Below are 20,319 nucleotides of genomic sequence, written 5' to 3'. Positions count from 1 at the left end.
ATTAGAAGGCTGAACAGAACGTCCCAGAAACAGGGACCACGAGCAAACTGCAGAGTGGGTTCTGGGAAACACAGGGGTCCGGCCCACGTGGGGAGACGGGAGGTGAGGATGGGGTGTCGTGGAATAAGGTGGGAGAGGGGCGGGCCAAGTGGAAAGAGCGTCGAAGGCCAAGAAGCTTGGATTTTTATCCCGCAGGCAACAGGCGGGTAGCGATGAGCCCCCGAGCTTGGCACAAGGAAGGCCTGTAAGTGTTGGAAGTTGACCAAGTTAGTTCCGAGGCCACGCTGTACCTCACTGAGGAGCTCCTGTGGACCAGCCCCCCCCACTGCCCTCCCCCCCCCTGCAACCTTAAGCATGGCCCTCCCAGAGAAGAGCCACCTCGTGAGGCCAGTGTGTGTGAGTGTGTGAGTGTGTGTGTGTGTGTGTGTGTTCGGATGGGGAGGCCTTGGGGCCCCTGGGTGGCTCAGTCGGTTGAGCGTCCGACTTTGGCTCAGGTCATGATCACCTGGTTTGTGGGTTCAAGCCCTGTGTCGGGCTCTTTGCTGACAGCTCGGAGCCTGGAGCCCGCTTCGGATTCTGCGTCTCCCCCTCTCTCTGCACGTCTCCAGCTCGCGCTCTCTCTCAAAAATAAGCGTCAAAAAAAAATTAAAAGAAATTAGATGGGGGGGCCTTCCCAGCCCCACACTGGGAGGCCCCCTTCCCTCCTCCTCCCCCAACCGGGGTCGCTGTGTGCCTCCCTGGCCCCCCACCCCCGCCAGGCCCGCCTTCTTGGGCTCCGGGCTGGTGGAGACCCGGGTGCCCCCACACCCGGGGGCCCGCTGGGCTTCCGAGGAGGAGGGGTCCGGGCTCTGCTCTTCAGAGAGTCCGCTCTTCCCCCTGAGACCGCGACTTGTCTTCCGGCAGGATGGGTGTCCGCGCCGCCGCGTGTCCGCCGGCTCCTCGCTGTGCGCGGGCTCCAGCAACCAAGTGCAGCTGTGGCTGGTGGGCCAGCACAGGGAGGCGGCGCTCAAGACCGGCGCGGGAACAGGACCCGGCGGGGACAGGTGACACAAGGGCCCGGACGGACGCGGCCTCCTTGGAGGTGACCAGTGCGCGCCCGCCCGTCGTGGCGCAGAGCTCGGCCTTTCCTCGAATAGGCCGTCCGTCCTCCCGTGTCCCCTGTTCTTAAAAGCTGCCGTTTCAAGCCTTCTGCGGCGTCGCTAGGTGAGGGACCTGCGGGCCCTCCCCGGGTACCCGGCGGGGATGCGGGCGCCGGGGAGGAAGCCCGAGATGCGAAGCCCGCGTTTCCCAGCCTCTTCCCTGCTCTCGCCGCATCCACCTGCTACTCGCCCCGGCTCCGACCCGCCAGGCCTCACCGCCTGCCCCTCTTCCCAGCCCTCCCCGCGGCGCTCCCCCCCCCTCCCCGCTTCCCTTCCTCCGCCTCTAACCGAGAGTGCGCGCGGTCTGTTCTGTCTCCCGGACCTCTCGGCCCCGAGCCCCGCCCCCGCCCACCGGGGCCGCCTTGAACCCGAGTCGCCTGCGCGCCCTCCACCGCCCCGCCCCGGCCGCCCTTCCACCACCGGAGCGGTTCTCCAAACGTTCCCACCTTCAAAGGTGCCCCCGCGCAGAACACGGGAGTGGCTTCCGTGTGTCCTCGGGACCAGCCCAACGCCCGTGGCTTACCCTCGAGGCTGCACGGTGTGGTCGCGCCCCTCTCCCCACAGCCCTGCCCTGAGCCCCAGCTCCACGACGCGGCTCGGCTCGCCTCGGCCCCGTCCCCCGGTACCCCTGCGCGGCACGCCTCCCCGCCTCTCCCTCTCCCGCGCGGCCCGGCCCAGCGCCGCCCCCTGGAGGGGTCTCTCTAGTCGGCACGTCGTGCGGAAGGCCTGCCAGGGCCGGGGACTGCCCGCTGCATCCTGGGGCCGCTGGCGAGGGCGCGCCTGCCGTTCTGCTCCGCGGTCCCCGCGCCCGGGGGCGCTCCCTCGGGGCGCGGCGCGTGGCGCGGTGACCACAGGGAGGAAGAAGTGAGGAAGGGGTGCACCTCCCCGTCTCGCCTCCCCCGCCTCCCCCGGACCCGCGTGGGGTCGTGGGGCCACCTGCTCCGTGCGCGCCCCCTTGGCTGTGCGGCTCCTTTCGCGCGCCTTTCCCAGAGGCCCTCGGAAGGGCATCCGGCGCGGGCAGGGCTCAGTCCCGGGGCTGCTTCTGGGGAGCCCCGCGGTGGCTGAGCCCCTGTCGCCCGCAGGAAGTGGAGCTTCAGGCGGACGTGCAGGGCCCCTGCGCCAGCGGGGACGAGTTCAGGTTCCCGTGCTGCCGCTGGGTGGAGGGCGCTGGCATCCTGAGACTGCCCGAGGGCACCGGTGAGCGCGGGGCCGGGGGTGTGAGGAGGCCCGGTCGGGGGAGCGGAGGAAAGGGGGCAGGGCGCGCGGGCTGGAACCTGGAAATCGGGGTTCGGGGCGGTTCTGGAAGAGGCGGGTTGCTGGAGATACACCTGCCGGCCGGAGGCTGGGGGAGGGCAAGATGCTGAAGGGTCAGGGCCAGCGGGCAGGGCCGGCAGGGGAGGCGTCCTTGGCGGGCAGGGGAGAGGCTCTCCGGAGGAGCCTCACTGCCCACCCCTCCTCCCCACCCCTCCTCCCCACCCCTCCTCCCCACGTGTAGGCCGCGCGGTGCTGGACGACCCTCAGGGCCTGTTCAGGCAGCGCCGGGAACACGAGCTGGAGGAGCGGAGGAAGCTGTATGGGTCAGCCCTCCCCCCGCACCCGACTCCTCCCGACCCCACTCGACCCTCCTCCCGCACCCCGGCTCCTCCCGACCCCACCCAACAGCCCTCCTCCCGCACCCGACTCCTCCCGACCCGACAGCCCTCCCCCCGCACCCGACTCCTCCCGACCCCACCCGACAGTCCTCCCCCCGCACCCGACTCCTCCCGACCCCACCCGACAGTCCTCCTCCCGCACCCCGACTCCTCCTGACATAGCGATGCAGGAGAGGGCGACGGAAGGCGCGGCCGCGGAAAGCACCCCTTTCTGGGTACTTGCTCTCTGCCTCCGGCGGGTACCTGCGCGGCCCCCTGCGCCCCGCGGCCCATACTGGGCTTTGGGCGCCACCTGCTGGCCGCCGGGCAGTACTGGACAGGGGACCTGCCTTGGGCGCAGAAATTCGGAGAAAGGGGCGAGCTGCTGCTGGGGCCTCAGGGAACTTTGGAACACCTCCTCCCTGCAGCCCCTAGAGGAGCTCAGGGCGGGGTTATGGCTGGGCTGGGGATTCTCACCTAGTGACTACAGTCCGGGGCAGGATGACAACACCAGCGTTGTGCGTTTATTTTCTGAATTCTTGTATTTTATTTTATTTAATTAATTAATTTATTTTTAAAAAATTTTTTAATGTTTATTTATTTTTGAGACAGAGACAGAGCATGAACGGGGGAGGGGCAGAGAGAGGGAGACACAGAATCGGAAGCAGGCTCCAGGCTCTGAGCCTTCAGCCCAGAGCCCGACGCGGGGCTCGAACCCACGGACCGTGAGATCGTGACCTGAGCTGAAGTCGGACGCTTAACCGACTGAGCCACCCAGGCGCCCCTATTTTATTTTTTTTAAGTTTAGTTATTTGAGAGAGCACAAGGGGGGGAGGAGGAGGAGGAGGAGGAGGAGGAGGAGGAGGAGGAGGAGAGAGAATCCCAAGCAGACTCCATGCCGTCAGCGCAGAGCCTGACGCGGGGCTCAAGCTCACGAACTGTGAGATCATGACCCGAGTCAAAGTCGGGTGCTTAACGGACTGAACCACCTAGGTGCCCCTTTCTCACCAACACTTATTATTTTCTTGTCTTTTTGACAATAGCTGCCTCACAGGTGTGAGATGATAATCTTATAGTTTCGATTTGTTGTTTGGTCTGGTTTTAGGCGGCTGTCTGCTTTTTGTGTGAGAATTTTCTCTGTTCTGTTTTTATGTGACTATTCAGGAAGATCCAAAACCTATTGCCACCACCTTCCCAGAAACTCTATGTGTTACTTTTTGTAGTGAAAAACCCCTGAGGTATGGGAAGCTTAATCTGGGCATTATTTGGAAGGTCGCTATGGCAGGGAGCCAGTGTTGATTTCTGAGGAATGGAAGCGTCATCAGATGGGTTCGGAAGTTTAACTTGGCAGAAGTCTGGCGACTGGGGAAAGGTAGTGGAACGGGAAAGGCCAATTATGACGGTACGTCAGCCCTCCAGATGGGAGATGCTACTGAGGGAGAGGTGAGGGGGGACGGGTGTGAGAAACGCGGTGGGGGCTGAGTCAAGTGGCTTGGTGACGGGTGGCGGGAGAAGAAGGCGAGTTGGAGACGTGCCGGTCAACCGGAAACTCCTAGAACGAACGTCTGGGGAAACGGCAGAGTCCCAGACGTCAGTAGGGATGACGGCAGTGACTGCCGAGAGGGGGACCAGGGGGTCGAGGGGGAGATACCGCTAAGGTCTCGAAAATCAGTTTGGCGAGTTACGGGGTCCTGGGCGGAGACGCGGGCGGGCGTCCGGAGCTCGGGGAAAGAGCCACGCCGGACACGCGGGTGTGGGGGTCGTCTGCGTTCCGCACCCAAGGAAAAGACAACAAATGGCACTAAAACAATATTTGCGGAAAAGTGAGAAAAACTGCTTGTGAGACGAAGGAACCATCTGGCTACATCAAAAATAAAAAGGCAGCAGGAAGCTTTATGTGCGCGGGAAGGGCCCGTGGCTTTCTCTCCGAGTGGTCTGGCTCTGTTTACGGGGGTTTCTGAATGTCAGGATTTGGTTTCTTGGTTTTGTTTTTTTTATTTCAGAGAGAGGGAGAGTGTGCGCGTGAGCAGGGGAGGGACAGAGGAAGAGAGAGAGAGGCTGGTAAGCAGGGCTCGATCCCACGACCCCGGGATCATGACCTGAGCCGAAATCCAGAGTCGGATGCTCAACGCTTGAGCCACCCGCGCGCCCCACTGAATGTCCACATTTGGAGAGATGTTCTCCGGGGTCATTCACATCACACCCCCTCGTAAGCCTTACGCCCCACCCCAGATCGTCTCTGCATCTACTGCTCCGGGTTCATTTCCCCTTGGTTTCGGCTTCTCCGGAGAAGAAAACCTCGACAGGTGGGCGGTGCGCTCGAGGGACGTACACCTGTACCCGGATGCCTGTACGTGTACAGATCTTCGGCCCAGCCCCGTGCCACGCACACGCGTTACGGGGTAAACGGTACCTCCCAGGCTTGGGCCTCTGAGAGCTTCCCGGGGACGGTCCTCGGCCTGGTGTTTATTGCTGTCCCCCCCTTGCTGCACTTTGTAGCGTCTGCGATGTGAATCTTCAGTCTTCACAAACGCTCGAAGTCTGTTACGCTGGGAGTCTTCCGTCCAGTTGATTTTGTCCCCGCACACGCACGTTTTACTCCCCCCCACTGCGTGCTGGTGGGGCGCCTGGGTGGCTCAGTCGGTTGAGCGTCCGACTTCGGCTCAGGTCATGATCTCGCGGTTCACGAGTTCCAGCCCCTCGTCCGGCTCTGTGCTGACCGCTCGGAGCCCGGAGCCGCTTCGGATTCTGTGTCTCCCTCTCTCTCTGCCCCTCCCCCACTCACGCTCTGTCTCTCTCTCTCTCTGTTTTAATAAACATTAAAAAAGTTTTTTTTAAAGAATGGGATTAGTGATGGCAAATCTGCACAAGAGAATGCCACGCAGTCACGAGAATGAAAGAACAACTAATGAGCAACCACGGGAGCGAACTTCACAAACACATTGTTGAACAAAAGAAATCGGACGGGAGAGAGTACGGATGCTGCAACTTTATACAAAGTACGGAAACAGGCAAAACGAATCCGTGGTGCCACAGGTCGGAACAGTGGTTACCCTTTGGGGGAGGGTACTGACCGGGAGGGGTCACGAGAGAGACTTCTGGGGGACTGGTCATTTTCCACGGTGATTGTTTTTCCCTTTTATCTGGGTGCCGATTATATATGAGTGCGTCCAGCCTGAGAAAGCCATCAGGTTGTACCCTGGTAACAATCCACTTTTATATATGTAACTTGTACTTCCAGACATGAAGATTAAAAGAGGATGGGCCATAGTTAAGCCACATGGACCTTCAGAGTGAAGTTACTTAGTATCTAATACAGTTTAGGAAAAGGACCCCTTTGCCAATGTCGTTGTCAAATGAAAACAAATCCAGACTTAAGGAAGTGGAAATTATTCAAGAGTATTGCATGGGGAGACCACTTTGACCACAAGATCTGCAAGTGTCTCAAATGTCAGAAAGAAATTCACTCTGGTACGAGAAGTGTTCAGGCTGGAAAGAACCAGGGGTGCTGATGTGGTCAAACCTTGGAGCAAAAAACCAACCAGCCAACCAACCAACCAAACGAAACCCTTGGAGCAGGAAGTACCTCTCCTTCAGGTTGGCTGACGGGGTGTTCCCCAATGCTAGAAATTCTCTTTGATTTTTTCTGACCTCTAGCCCTCTGCGTTAAGGTCGGGCGTGGGGTGGGGGAGATGGGCTGTAAACCCCTGGTGCGTACCGTCCGGACGCATCATTGATTCTCCCGGGGGAAGGCAGACAGGGGTTGGGAATCCCTCTATGAGGCGGGAGCAGGAGTCAGTAACAGTGACGTAACGGGTCTCGGGGAGGACTGAAGGCAGGGTGGCATGAGGGGTTGAAACTCGAGGGAATCTGGCCTTTATTTATTTATGGCCCACACGCCTTGGACTCCTACACATCTTTCTTCCCGTTAAGGTTTTGTTTTTGTTTTTGTTTTTTAATGTCTGAGAGACAAAGAGAGACAGAGTGTGAGCAGGGGAGGGGCAGAGAGCGAGGGAAACGCAGAATCCGAAGCAGGTTCCAGACTCCGAGCTGTCAGCACAGAGCCCGACTCGGGGCTCAAACTCGTGAACCGTGAGATCATGACCTGAGCCGAAGTTGGACGCTCAACCGACCGAGCCACTCAGGCGCCCCTCCCATTAGGTTTTAAAAAAATCAATCGGCTTTAGTTTTTAGAGCAGTCTTAGATTTACAGAAGATAATTGAGTAGACAGTACAGAGAGTTCCCAACACATCTCTGCTCCCCCATCTTGTGTGTAGTTTTCCTGTTAATGTTACACGTTATTAATAATAATACATAGTGTACCTTGCAGTGATATTGTACATTTGTTACAATCATTGACCTGATCCTGATACAGTAACTAAACTAAAGCGACTATCGTAACTGATATGAGAATTGACGAAAGTCCACAGCTTACGTTAAAGTTGACTCTTGGTGTTACAGTTATAAGGTTTTGACAAGGGTGTGATGACGTGTATTCCTCGTGACGGTATCCTACCGATTGGTCTCGCTGACCTAAACTCTCCCTATTCGTCCTGCCTGCCTCCCCCACAGCCTCTTTGGCAACCACCCATCTTCTGTCTCTGCGACTTTGCTTCTCCCAGAGTGTCATATAGTTGGAATTATGCGGTGTGCTGCCCTTTTTAGTTTTATTTATTTATTTATTTTGGGGGCAGGGGGAGGAAGGGCAGACAGGGAGAGGGAGAGGGAGAGAGAGAGAGAGAGAGAGAGAGAGAGAATCCCAAGCAGGCTCTGCACTGTCAGACAAGTCAATTTTAGATGGAAGGCTGTGGAAATAGAATGTGAAGTCTTTCCTATGATCTCTCCAGCTCTGTGATAGGTCCCAGCATATTTTGGTTTAACTGTACATCTTTATGAATTTTGTAAATTTTGAGAAATTTGAGAAACTGTACTAATTGTTAAAGGTCTGAAAGCCCTGACAATAGGACCTAAAACTCACCTAAATAGCGCAGAACATCCCTGCCTTCAATATAGTTTCATTTCGGACCTGCCCTTTCACAAAGCTACGACACGACAGCCATTGCAATTGATGACTTCAGACGGGTTCACATGTCCGGTATTGGTCTCCTTTGGCTTCAGTCCCAAGCCCTGCTTCCTCTTTAGATCGTGGGGTTTCCTTGTGTGTAATAATGACCTTTACCATTTGCCGAATGCTTCTTTTTTAAAAAAAATATTTATTTTGAGAGAGAGAGAGCGAGCGAGCACACGCAGGGGAGGGACAGAGAGATAGGGAGAGAGAATCCCAACCAGACTCCGTACTCAGTGCAGAGCCCGACGTGGGGCTCGATCTCACAACGGTGAGATCGCGACCAGGGCTGAAACCAAGAGTTGGACGCTTAGCCAGCTGAGCCCCCCAGGTGCCCCTTCGTTGAACGCATCTTAAACATTACATATTGTGTTAAGAGCAGTTTCCACAGCAACGCTTTCAGTGTCCAAGCAGCTTTATGATGTCGGTGTGATTGTTCTTATTTCGTAGCCGAGGACGCAGAGACTCTGAGAAGCTCGGTAACGTGTCATGGGTCGCACGGTCACAAGTTAGAGGCGGGGCCGGAATTGGACTCGAGCGTGTCTGGCTCAGAAGCTTGTGCCCTTAACCACCACTCCGGCTTCCCCCCTCATCTCGCACCCTGAGGTTCTTCCCTTGAGATGGTCTCAAATCTTTAGATGTCACTCGAAGCAGATGGCCTCGTCAGGACATGATTTATAACCCTGTTTAACGTGGAGGACTTTCCCATTGCCCAAAGATGCTGCGGCGGTGAGGATGGAGATTCCCAAAGTCCCCCTGACAAGTTTAATGTTAGGTTTTTGATTCACGTTTTCTAACTGGAGGTAACGGGTAGCTGTAGGTTTTCCCCCAAAGGGGATATTTGCTGAAGGCGTAGTACCATGGTGGTCTCTTGGCAGGCATACCCGTGCTCCTGTGCCGTAGAGAAAAAAATTCTGTATTCTTTCCACAGATAGATATACGTATCTATAGATCTGTATCTGTAGAGTAGATCTCTATCTATCCGTATATCTTTAACTATATACGCGTTTAACGATCTTCCCCACGATTCCTCTCCCTGAGAAAGAAATTCACAGAGAAATCCACACAAATTTAGTGTGCTATTTGGCACACGGGCCATCGTCAGAGACTTACTGGCCAAGTGGAGTTGAAGTGTCTTAGCATCGAGCCCGGCACCTCCATGCGTCTCTGCTGACCTCTTGGCTTTATCGCCTTGACCTTGGGCCATCGATGGGAGGTACAAAACAGCACGGGGGTCCGGTCCTGAAACGTCACCGTCATAGGCTCACGTGCCGGATTCCCGTCCGGTGGTGGCAATCGCGCGGCGTGGAAATGACGTGGCAGGGAAATACCCTGATGCCTTTGGTCACCACTAGGGACGCAAACGGAGACGGGGTTGGTGGGGCGGTAATGTCTGGGGAGACGGCGCCCTAAGCTCTCTTCTTCCACCCAGATATCCTCCTTGGTTGCCGGGCTCTCTGCTTTCACAGTCGGGTACGGACCTTGCTGTCAGAAAGCGGGTGCTGAGGTGATTTGGATGCCACCGTTCGTTCAGACTCACGGTCAGTTTCTCGCTTTGGCGCCAGCGGTCCCACCTCACTGACTCGTCGAGAAGCGCACCGTCGTGGGTCACGTAAGTACGGTGCTTTTCCATTGGGGGAGGGGAGCTCGGACCAGACTGCTCTTCTCTAAGGCGGCTGTTACGTCTCCCAGAGCCGCGGCCTTCGTGGTCAGGTGGTCCGAGCCCCGCAAGACAACCAGTGAGTGCTTAACCAAGCGCTTTGTTGCCGGACCCTCGCTAGCCCCCCACTCCACCTCGATTTTCCCACCGCACGTAGAGCTTACTAAAGACGTCAGTTCAAAAATGGTTCCGTTATGGGGTGGGTGGCTGGCTCAGTCAGTTGAGTGTCTGACTCTTGATTTCAGCTCAGGTCATGATCCCAGGGTTGTGAGATCGAGCCCCACGTTGGACTCCACACTGAACGTTGAGCCTGCTTAAGAATCTCAATCTCTCTCTCCCCCCCCCCGCCCCTCCCCCCCCACTTGTGCTCTCTCTCTCAAATGAAATTAAAAAAAAATTTCAAATGGCTCTATTATCAACCACCCCATTCTGGTCAATATAAAAAGACGACTGATAGAACAAGTCACTAGTATTCCGTGGAGTTTGGCGTTTTGGAGGGAACTATTTCCTTTCTTCTCACCAACATGAGAGAGACGCAGGGTGGCGTTGTCTCTAAGGCCAGGGTGAGAGTCGGGTGCGAGAGAAGCTCTTGTAAAGATGTCTGCTATAAAGGGAACGTTCTGGATAAATTCCTCTTGTGCCTCTAGACCCACTTTGTAGTGGTTTTGTTTGTTCGATTTGGTTTTTGTTTTTGTTTTTGAGAGAGGGAGCGCGCACAAAAAAAAAAAAAAAAAAAGGGAAGGGGCAGAGAGAGAGGGAGAGAGAGAATCCCAAGCAGGCTCCATGCTGTCAGCACAGGGCCCCACTTGGGGCTCAATCTCACGACCCTGGGATCGTGATCTGAGCCGAAATCAAGAGTCTTAGACTCAAACGACTGAGCCCCCGGGCGCCCCTCATTTTGTGTTCTGTCTTCCCTGGGAGGATGGTCTTGTGGGTTACGTCAACGGGCTCGCATGCCCCCTGGTCTCTAGGGGGTTTGTCCGAGGCAGCGCCCCAGCGGGAGGCCACGGGGATGGATGAGAGTGAGGTGGGTATGTTTATTCCCCTGGGTCCCTCCCCTAAAAGTTCCTTTTAGGCTGTGTGACCTGAAAAAAGGATACCGCTCCTTTCAAGGAAGCCTTCCCTAGAAAGCTTTCTCTTTCTGGGCTTTAGTCCCCTTTTCCTCGGGCTTATGGGTGGTGACAGCTTACAGGGCCGATGGGCTCAGGATCCTGCACTGTTCCTCTGTGGTTGTGTCACACCCTACCCTTCCTTCGCCAGCTGTCCCTTTGTTAATAAGCTGTCCTCCACTTACCCGAATTTAAACGTGTCCTCTGTCTTCTGTTGGGTGCTTGGCTGACGCGAGGGAGACCAGCAGCATGAGAATCTCCTGGTGCCATCACTGGCGTGGAGGAGAGCGAAATAAAAGTTCGCGTAAGTTTCTGACTGCCCAGGGGCCCAGGGCGTTGCCATTTTAAGTTGTCCTTCTCCATTTTGGGGAAGAATAGGGAGCGATTTGTCTTCTGAATTTGGAGGCATATTTAAAAAAATTTTTTTTAATGTTTATTTTTGAGAGAGAGAGAGAGAGAGAGAGAGCGCGCGCGCACGAGCAGGGGACGGGCAGAGAGAGAGAGAGAGGGAGACAACAGAATCTGAAGCAGCTCCAGGCTCCGAGCTGTCAGCACAGAACCCGACGCGGGGCTCGAATCCACACTCCGTGAGATCGTGACCTGAACCGAGGTCAGATGCTCAACCGACTGAGCCACCCAGGCGCCCCTGGAGGCATATTTTAAGAGAGAAACCCGTGTTTGCTATTGGTCTGGAGGCCTTGGGATTGGAGGAATCTTACTGGAGCCTTTCGGATCTAGTAAAGAGTTCCCCGAAGGCCTGAAAGAATCTTAATATATTTGAACCTGGGGGGAGATGGGGCCGTTGCCAACTCATCCGTCCTGAAAGGGTACGGCGGAGGGCATCAGAGTCCCGTGGCCCCACATGAAGGGCAGAAGCCCGGGGACTCCGGGTTTCTCTTCCAGGCCAAGTGATGGCACGTCTAGCTGAAAACGGCGTCGGGATATTGCACTGAGGAAACCTGGCTGCTGTCCTAGGAGTTCTTTCGACGGCACCAGCCGGCAGCTGAGCACTGCCCCAAGAGCCAAGCGCTGGGCCTGCAGACCATCCTACCCGCACGAGCAACAGGTAGCGGGTGGCACAGGAGCCTCTGACGAGCGACTTCACCGGAATTTCCTCATTCCGTCCCGGCCCCCGTCGGAGGATGGATGAGAACCCACAGTCCAAAGGCAGGAAGAGTGACACCGCAGGCGAGTTTTGAGTGATTATACATGGCGTGTAAATTGTGCTCGGGTGGGGGGCGGGGGGGCAACTGAGATGTGCCCCGTAGGGATCTGGAAGCCGAGTTGGCGGAGGGAACACGTTGCCAGAGAGCAAGAAGCTTCTTCCCGAAATGGAGGTTGAGGCTCTGGAGGGGAACCGTAGGTTACGGAGCGGAGGTGGGGTTTGTCGGGTTGGAGTCGACGCGGAGGAGAGGAGAGTGCTTCCGGTTTGGGGGGGGAGGGGAGAAGAAAAGGGGGCTTACTGGCGACTGCGTGAGCTGCAGAAGAGGGGCCCCCGGGGACGTGCTGTGCGGTGGCGAGTGTCGGGATGGCTCGCGGTCCCCGATTCGTGAGTGTCGGGAGGGGTGGCTGCAGCGGACGAGGTAGCCTCAGAAAACGAGTGGATTTTGCAAGGAAGCTTCCAAATCGTCTACACCGAACCGGCTCATCAGGTGACCGACGCTGAGCGTCGGGGGCAGGACCGACGGGGCCACACTGTGCCAGAAGCCTCGTTCCCGCACGCCTGGCTCGGTGGCACCCACCGGGGAGCCTTCTGTTTGTCAAGAATCGTGTGAGCGTTTCTGTCACCTGCTTGTTACCGTCACTTGCGATTCACAGACTCGTGAAATGAGTAAACAAAACGTATTGCTTTTATGAAAACCCAGCTCGACTGACTTACGCCTCTGTGAACAAGGATCATTTAAAAATCACCGTCAAGCGGTGCCTGGGTGGCTCAGTCGGTGAAGCGTCTCTTATCCCGGCTCAGGTCGTGGGAGGGGGGTCAGGGGAGGGCGACTTGCCTGCTTGAGTCTCTCTCTCTCCCTCTCTCTCTGCCCTTCTGCCCCGCGTGTGCTCTCTCTCTCTCTCCCTCTCAAAAAAATTAAATAAAGGGGCGCCTGGGTGGCGCAGTCGGTTAAGCGTCCGACTTCAGCCAGGTCACGATCTCACGGTCCGTGAGTTCGAGCCCCGCGTCAGGCTCTGGGCTGATGGCTCGGAGCCTGGAGCCTGTTTCCGATTCTGTGTCTCCCTCTCTCTCTGCCCCTCCCCCGTTCATGCTCTGTCTCTCTCTGTCCCAAAAATAAATTAAAAAAAAAAACGTTGAAAAAAAAAATTAAATAAAAATAAAAATCACTGTGAATTGAGTGATTAGAAGGAGGCAAGACAGCTGTAGGTGTGAGGAACCCTGTAAAGATCTGGAGGGTCACCGAATTTCGTCTTCTCCCTACAAACACCTTTCGTTTCGAGCTCCCTTTTAAACAGATGTCGACTCATCTGGCTGTGGTTTACACAAGAAAGACCCGGGGAAGGTCTTCTTCAGGACCCACGCTCCGAAAACTCCCGCCCGATACACGAAAACACTCGTGGGTGGCCGTTCATTTACGGTTTCGCTTTAGATCAACGTGTTTCAGGTTTGTGTCAATACTCTTTGATTCCCTCTTGATCCCCTTCCGATGTTGGCCGACCCGACGAATTCAACATGCAGAAACAGAGGCGGCGTTTAAGCAGAAGCCCGTGGACTCGAGGCCTCTGGGTCACGGCAGAGCGGAAGGTCCGGGAAAGGGGGAGGGAAGCCTGTGGTGAGCCGGGGCGCTGGAGGGGTCGGACGGAAGTGAGCCTCCCAAGAAGGGCGCTGGGAGGGATGTGGACCTGCGACAGCGGCTTCTCTGAGGAGGCCCCCGAGACCCACACGTGGGGAGGCGGAGGGGCAGCCGACACTGCTGGGATGGGAGCTGGCCGATGGCACCTGCAATACGGTGCTGGCCCCGAAGAGCCCGTGCGGGGAAAGCCCACGGAGGCTTCAGGACGGGACTTGAAGGGGAGTTCCCGACTCCTCCTCTTGCCCGGGAGCCTGGACAACCGAGCCACGGCCTCCGCCTGCCCAGCACCGTGTACTCGTCCTGCACTGTCACTCGGGATCCTTGTCAAGATGGTTTACTCACGTTCCCCTGAAAACAGCCCCGCACGTCGAGCCTCCCTCGCCCCGCTGTCTGTTGTCCTCTTACTTATTCGCTATATCCGGGTGGCCTGTGCTCAGCGCCTTCAGCTCCCGGCAGGGCGTGGAACTGGCATCGGAACGTTTGCAGGTGGACCAGGGTGCACCTTCTCCGGGGACGGTAGGGGGGCACCTGTGTCGGTGGAGAGGAGCCGGTGGGTGGGAGGTGGAGACCCTGGGAACCGGACCACCCCCCGCCCCCGCCACCTCGCGGGGACACAGGTCTGGGTGTGGCTTTCTGGGGGTGGGGAGCGGCTGGCCCTCGGATCTATTTAATCGCGGGTCTCCCTCCCCCCAGGTGCCCTCCAGGTCCGGGCTCGACGGGCAAGTACGCTATCCGCGTGGTCACCAGGGACTCGCTCCTGGTGGGTTCCAGAAACCTGGTGCAGCTGTGGCTCGTGGGCGAACACGGGGAGGCCGACCTGGGCAAGAAGCTGGGGCCCGTGCGCAGTGAGGTCGGTGCGCAGCCCGCGGGGCACTGGGGGTCCGGGGGAGGAGGCCGGGCAGTGGGTGGGGGGGGGACACGGTGGGGGGGCCGGGCAGGCGTCCGGAGCCCGGTGCCCTGCAGCCCTATGCGGTCTGTCCGGGTCGGCTCGGAGGGAAGGTGGGCCGTCTCCCCGGCGGCAAGACCCGCAAGCCCGGGTCCGAGCCCGCTCCCCGTCCTGCCGCAGACGGGAGTTCGAGGTCAGCGTCCCCGTGCACCTGGGGCGCCTCCTGCTGGCGAAGCTGCGCAAAATCCTGCTGGATGACGCCTGGTTTGCGAACGGATCTCCGCGCGGCCCGGGGACCCAGGGCGAGGCCCGCTTCCCCTGCTACCGCCGGGTGCGGGGCGACCAGGTCATCTGCCTGCCCGAGGGCACCGGTGAGGGTGTGGGGGGCGGCGCGCGGGGCTGGAGGGAGCGGGGGTGGGGGTGGGGTCGCCGTGACGCCGGAGAGGGGACAGGCGGAAGGGCGGGGCCGGCGCGGACCGGGTCCAGGGAGGCCTGTGCTCGTGCCGTCCCCCAGCCCGGACCCTGAGCGACGACCACCAGGACTTCCTTAAGGCGCAGCGGGAGCAGGAACTCCAGGAGAGAAAGAAGGTGTACCGGTGAGCCCCCACCCCCTACCCGAGCCCGAGCCCGAGGAACCCCCAGCCGCCACTGATCCCCGATTCCGTGTCCTTCCTCCAGGTGGGGCTCCCGGAAAGACGGCTCAATCCTGCCGGTGGCGGTGGCCGGGAGGACGCAGTGTGACCTCCCCAGGAACGAGAGATTCCTGGAGGATAAGGATTTCGACTTCAGGGTCTCCCCGGCGAAAGCGCCAGCGCCCGGGGGAGGGTGGGCACCTGCTCCCCGGGACGCAAAGCAGGGGCCCTTCCTGGTCTCCCGGCACCGCCATTCTTTCCGCAGGCTGGAGGGCTTGGCCTCAAGGGTTCCCTGGACCTCACACAGCCAGTTAAAATAGCGGAAGCCTTCAAAAGAGTATCCCCGCGCGCAGGGACTCCCCTGCCTGGTCAGTTGCTGCAAAGTCCCCAGACCTGTGTGCACCTTTCCAACCCAGGGCTCTGAAAGAAGACGGGGAGGCCGGAGGGAGGGGGTACGCTAGCGGATCAGGAGCTCGGGGCTCCCCGCAGGCTTCCGGAGGGGTGTCTTTAGAGCGGGTTCGAAGTTCAGGGAAGGAGGACGCCTTCTTTGGGTACCGGCTCCTCAAGGGCGCAAACCCCACGCTCCTGAGGCAGCACCAGCCTCCCGGCGCGGCTGCTGGGGCCTCCGGGGTGGGAAGAGCCGAACCCCCAGCCGGAGGCCGAGTCCCGGTGCCCTCCCTGTGCTCACCCACAGCCCCGAGCCGCCGCCCGTCCCTCGGTTCGCCCACCAGCCTCTTTATGCCCTCCTCCATCTGCACTCAGGGTTTCTCCGAGGCCGCGGGGTGTCCTGTTCGTTGCAGGGTCCGGGCACTCACTGCAGCCCCGGCTCGACGACCCCAAATGACTCCAGACACTGCCGAACATCCTCTGGGGCGGGAGGGGGACGAAAGTCCCCCTGGTCAAGAAGCGGGGAGCTAACGTCCGCCCCTGGCATCCCTTTCTTTCCTTTCCCGTCTCCTTCCTTCGTTAGATGCGTCTCCGGCTTCAGGAAAAGCCGGAGGGAAAGGGAGACCGAACAAAGCCCTGGAGAGAGCTGGAGCTGTGGAGCTTTTTGGAGGGGAGGAAAAAGGAACTATTTTTTAAGAATTCTTTTAATGTTTATTTTTGAGACAGAGACAGAGTGTGGGTGGGGGGTAAGCAGAGAGAGACAGAAACACAGAATCCGAAGCAGACTCCAGGCTCTGAGCTGTCAGCACAGAGCCTGACGTGGGGCTCGAACCCACGAACCTTGAGATCATGACCTGAGCCGAAGTCAGAAGCTTAACCGACTGAGCCCCCAGGAGCCCCATAAAGGAACTATTATTTTGTGCTAAGTTTGGCTAAAACTTGGGGGGGGGTGATAGGGAGGACTTTGGTTGTGGGGGCAGACGGTGTGGCGGAAAACCAGGACGTTCAGGGGGCTCCAACTCTGATGGGGGGGGGGGCTGGGCGTGGAAACCTTGCATCCGGGGGGGCTTTGGCTGTGGGGAAAGGGAGGGGTGTCGGAGGGGAGAGGAAGGAAGCACGTTGCCAATGAAATAAAGGCGGTCCGGAACCGACCCCAAGCCCTCTTGATCTATCCCTGCTCCCCACCCCGCAGGCTGGATCTCTGTCTGAAGCCGACTTCTTCCTGCCGGATGGGGTCAAGCCGAACGTCGTCTTAAGACAACAGGGTGTGGCGGCCCCTCTGGTCATGCTGACGCTCCAGCCCCACCGAGACTCTTGCCCGCCCACCGTCGCCCAGCGAGTCTTTCACAGACACGGATCTCCTTGAGGGGCTCCGACGCACAGGCCCCGAGCCCCCACTCTCTCCCCTGCTCTGGCTTCAGCCACCGCGCCACGGATGCCACGGATGCCCCCGCCCCCACTGTTCCTGCCCTCCGGTCCCCGCGTGGCCTGGCTGCTGGCCAAGACCTGGGTCCGCGGCTCCGATTTCCAGCTGTCCCAGCTACAGTCACACCTGCTGCGGGGACCCGTGATGGCCGAGGTGACCTCTGTGGCCACAGTGAGGACCCTGCCCGGCCCGCACCCTACCTGCAAGCCATTTCGGCATCTCTCCTGAGTACGGCACTCAGGAAGCATCTCTGTGGAGTCTGAGCTCGTGGTAGGTGAGGTCAGTAGCGATCTTAGCTTACGTGCACGCGCACGCGCGTTACAGAACCACCACGCCCGGGGCTGGGGAAAGCGTTTTACAAAGGCGTTGGGGAAATTTGGAGTGAGGAGGTTGCCAGGGGAGGACGAGGGCTGGGGCGTTCCAGTGAGAGACGTCTGCGGGGGGCGGTGGGATACGTCACCCACGGCTGACATTAGGGGCGACCGAGGAGTAGGGTGTGGGTGACCGCAGTGTCAGGTGGGAGGAAAGGGAGGTGAGAACAGATGACGGGAAGCCGTGCTGCTCGGTGCACGGAAGAATCAAGCTTCGGCCCTTGTAAATCGAGAGGAAGGAGTGAGGTAAGAAAAGGAGCAAAGAAGGGACGCCCACTGGGGTGGGAGGGAGGGCGAAGGCACGATGTCACGGCAGCCAAGAGGAGAGAGCGTTTCAAGAGGGAGGCGTGGTCACCTGTGTTCGATGCTGCTGCGAAGCCAACGAAATGACGGAGGCGCCGCCTGCGGGCGGTCAGCACGGAGGCCACGGCCGATGCGCCACGTCCCAGGGGAAGGGCAGGCAGTACAGGCTGACTCTTGTAAGACCACTCGCTGTGGGAGGGAAGTGAGAATCAAGGAAGCTGCTGGAGGCCGGCCGGGGGCGGGGTGGTCAGGGCTTTCTCTCACAGGGTGTCCAGGAATAAGTGTGTGTGTGTGTGTGTGTGTGTGTGTGAGACAGAGAGGCAGAAGGGAGAGGAGGTAGACAGAGGATGGGGAAAGGGAAGGAGGGAGGGAGAGACAGAGAGGGAGGAGGGGGGAAGGGAGGGGAGGGATTGGGGAAAGAGAGGGAGATGGGGGAGGGGAAAGAAGGGGAGGGAGGGGGAAAGGAGGGAGGGGAAGGAGAGAAGAAGGAAGGGGAGGGAAGGGAAGGAGGGGGGAAAGCAGGGAAGGGGACGGGGTGGGGGGAAGGGAGGGGGAAGGACTGGGGAAGGAAAGGGAGACAGAGAGGGAAGGGGAGGAGGAGGGAGGAGAAGGGCAGGCGAGGGTGAAGAAGAGAGAGGGAGAGGGACAGACTGCAGGAGTGACATCCCAGGGAAGGCCGTAGAGAAGGAGAGATTGGCTTCTGGCGGGAGCAGAGATACTTTCCTGGAGCAGAGACAGAGGCAAGAGGTATAGTTCTGTGCGTGGGAAACGTGAACTTTCGTGGCGTGAGACGAGCGTTCCCGGAATTCTTAAAAATTACATGAGACCGTGCACACGGGTGAACTTCTAAGACCCCTGACCTCGGGAGGCCTCGGGAAGACGGCCCCGCACCTCGCTTTTCCCCGATCTTAGCCCGACTGGACCCAATCCCAGGGGAGTCTGTGATTTTCAGGGAGGCCCGTCCTGTCCCTTCTTCTCTATCCCCGGCCCTTGAATTTCCTCTCCCCGCGGAGGGTCCCGGGGTCCCGGCTAACGGCCCCGCTTCTTTCTTCCCCAATCAGCTCCTGATCCCCTCGCGCCACACCACGGCCATCAACATCCTGGCCCGGGAGAGTCTTGTCTCCACATGGGGGATTTCTGGTCTGGGATGGGGAGCCACGGGCAAAGAGGGAAGTCCCAAGGGTCGCTGGCTGACCCTGTCCTCCACGAAGGCCTCTCCCTGGTCGGCCTCGCACCTGAGTCGGTCTTCTCCTTCGAGGGGCCTGAGCAGGCCCACCGACCCGGAATCTGACCCCGACCTCCCTGCCCTCTGACGCGGCTCACCCTGGTGTGTCCGGTGGGGGGGGGGGGGGGGCCTCGGGCGGTGAGCACCGGGAGTGGGGCCACGTGGACGACATTCTCCTGAGGGCCACGGCTTGCCTGACCCACCGCTCCGCTCCCTCGGCCCTCCTGACGGCCTGGCCTGGCTGACGGCGGACTCTTCTCTCTGTGGCCGGACGCCCTCGGGCTGTGGGGACTCGTCAGCCGGTGAGGGGGACCCAAAGGTGCGGGCCTGGTGCGGAGAGATCACGGAGACCGGGCTACAGGGAGCCCCGGACCGGGGGTGAGCACAGACCCTCCCTGCCGACCTGCGTGTCAGGAAGCCGCGCCCTCTCACAACGTCATAGCCCCCCCCCACCCCCCACCCCCAGCTTCCCTGAGGATCCTGGGGAGCCCCTCCGGAGCTTCCAGAAATCCCAGCGATCCCTCCCGACGCTCCCTCCCCTTCTGCCTCGCCCTCCCGTACAGCCTTCCCTGCCCTCACGCACTCGGGGCTGCTTCTGGAACCAGACACGTTCCTCTCGGGGGCATAAACATCTGAGTACACGCCATGCGGGAGCCGTGGACTCCAGGGGCCATGAGCACAGACGGCTCTTCTCTGTGTCTCCAGGTACCTTTCACCGAGGTCTCTCGTGTCGCACGCTCGAAGCCTCACCTGTCTTTCGTGTCACCGTGTTCCCCGTCTCCTTAGACTCCCGGGCTCAGCTCTGCCACTTTGTCACCGTGTGTATCTTCACGTGCACCGGTCAGCATGCTTCTGCCCACCTGGGCCAGGTAACCCGCTGTGGTCAGACCCCAGGGGCTCCTGGGCCGTAGAAGACGGGGAAACGAACGCGTGGCTCGCCAGCCTGGGTTCCCGAGTGGCTCCCGTGCTCGCAGCCGGACGGGTATTGCTGGGTCCCTAATGGCCCGCGCACCACGCGGAGGCCCCCACCCGTCTCCAAGGACGGGACAGAGAAGGACACAGTGGTCTCCTTGCTCCACGCCCACCGGGCCCGTAAGCAGAGCACCTTCGTAGAGTTCCGCGGCGGATGCCAGCCCGTCACGGTTGGAGGCAGATGCCTGGGTCCCGGGGAGGACCGGCTTGGAGGGGCGGTGCCCTTGTTGGCCGAGGGGCCCCGGGCCGATTCACCTCTCTCCCCTCCTCTCAGGTGGCCTTGGGGCATCGTGAGGAGAAGTATTTCTCAGGCCTGGAGCCCCAGGCGGTGCTGGAGCAGTTCCAGGAGGAACTGGGCCCAGTGTGGAGCCCAAGGCGGGACTTGAACTCATGACCCTGAGATCAAGACCTGAGCTGAGATCAAGAGTCCCATGCTTTTTTTTTTTTTTTTAATGTCTACTTTGAGAGAGAGAAAGAGCACCAGCAGGGGAGGGGCAGAGAGAGAGGGAGACACAGAATCCGAAGCAGGCTCCAGGCTCCGAGCTGTCAGCACAGAGCCCGACGCGGGGCTCAAACCCACAGACCATGAGATCGTGACCTGAGCTGAAGTTGGTCGCCCAACCGACCAAGCCTCCCGGGCACCCCGCTTTACACCATGTATAAAAATTAACTCAGAACGGGTCAATACCAAAATGTAAGAGCTAAAACTATCCA

General features: G+C 59.2%; 1 protein-coding gene across 1 annotated transcript; it reads left to right on the top strand.

Annotated features, from left to right (window-relative positions):
• Window positions 1–756: 756 nt before the first annotated feature.
• On the top strand, window positions 757–20,061 carry LOC125926176 (polyunsaturated fatty acid (12S)/(13S)-lipoxygenase, epidermal-type-like; the record flags this gene model as incomplete). The annotated part of the gene is given in 19 exon segments (XM_049635369.1): window positions 757–1,043; window positions 1,172–1,203; window positions 1,594–1,761; window positions 2,130–2,336; window positions 2,635–2,716; window positions 14,097–14,282; window positions 14,470–14,660; window positions 14,804–14,885; window positions 14,968–15,079; window positions 15,187–15,258; window positions 15,411–15,511; window positions 15,513–15,759; window positions 16,438–16,667; window positions 16,755–16,959; window positions 18,470–18,647; window positions 18,777–19,011; window positions 19,403–19,540; window positions 19,608–19,615; window positions 19,734–20,061. Coding segments are annotated over 19 exon segments (3,027 nt in total), but the record flags the coding sequence as incomplete, so codon positions are not given.
• Between the last annotated feature and the right edge of the window lie 258 nt (window positions 20,062–20,319).

This window comes from Panthera uncia, chromosome E1, assembly GCF_023721935.1.
Source record: "Panthera uncia isolate 11264 chromosome E1, Puncia_PCG_1.0, whole genome shotgun sequence".
Lineage (NCBI taxonomy): Eukaryota > Metazoa > Chordata > Mammalia > Carnivora > Felidae > Panthera > Panthera uncia.
This window is presented reverse-complemented; position numbering and strand designations above follow the sequence as displayed.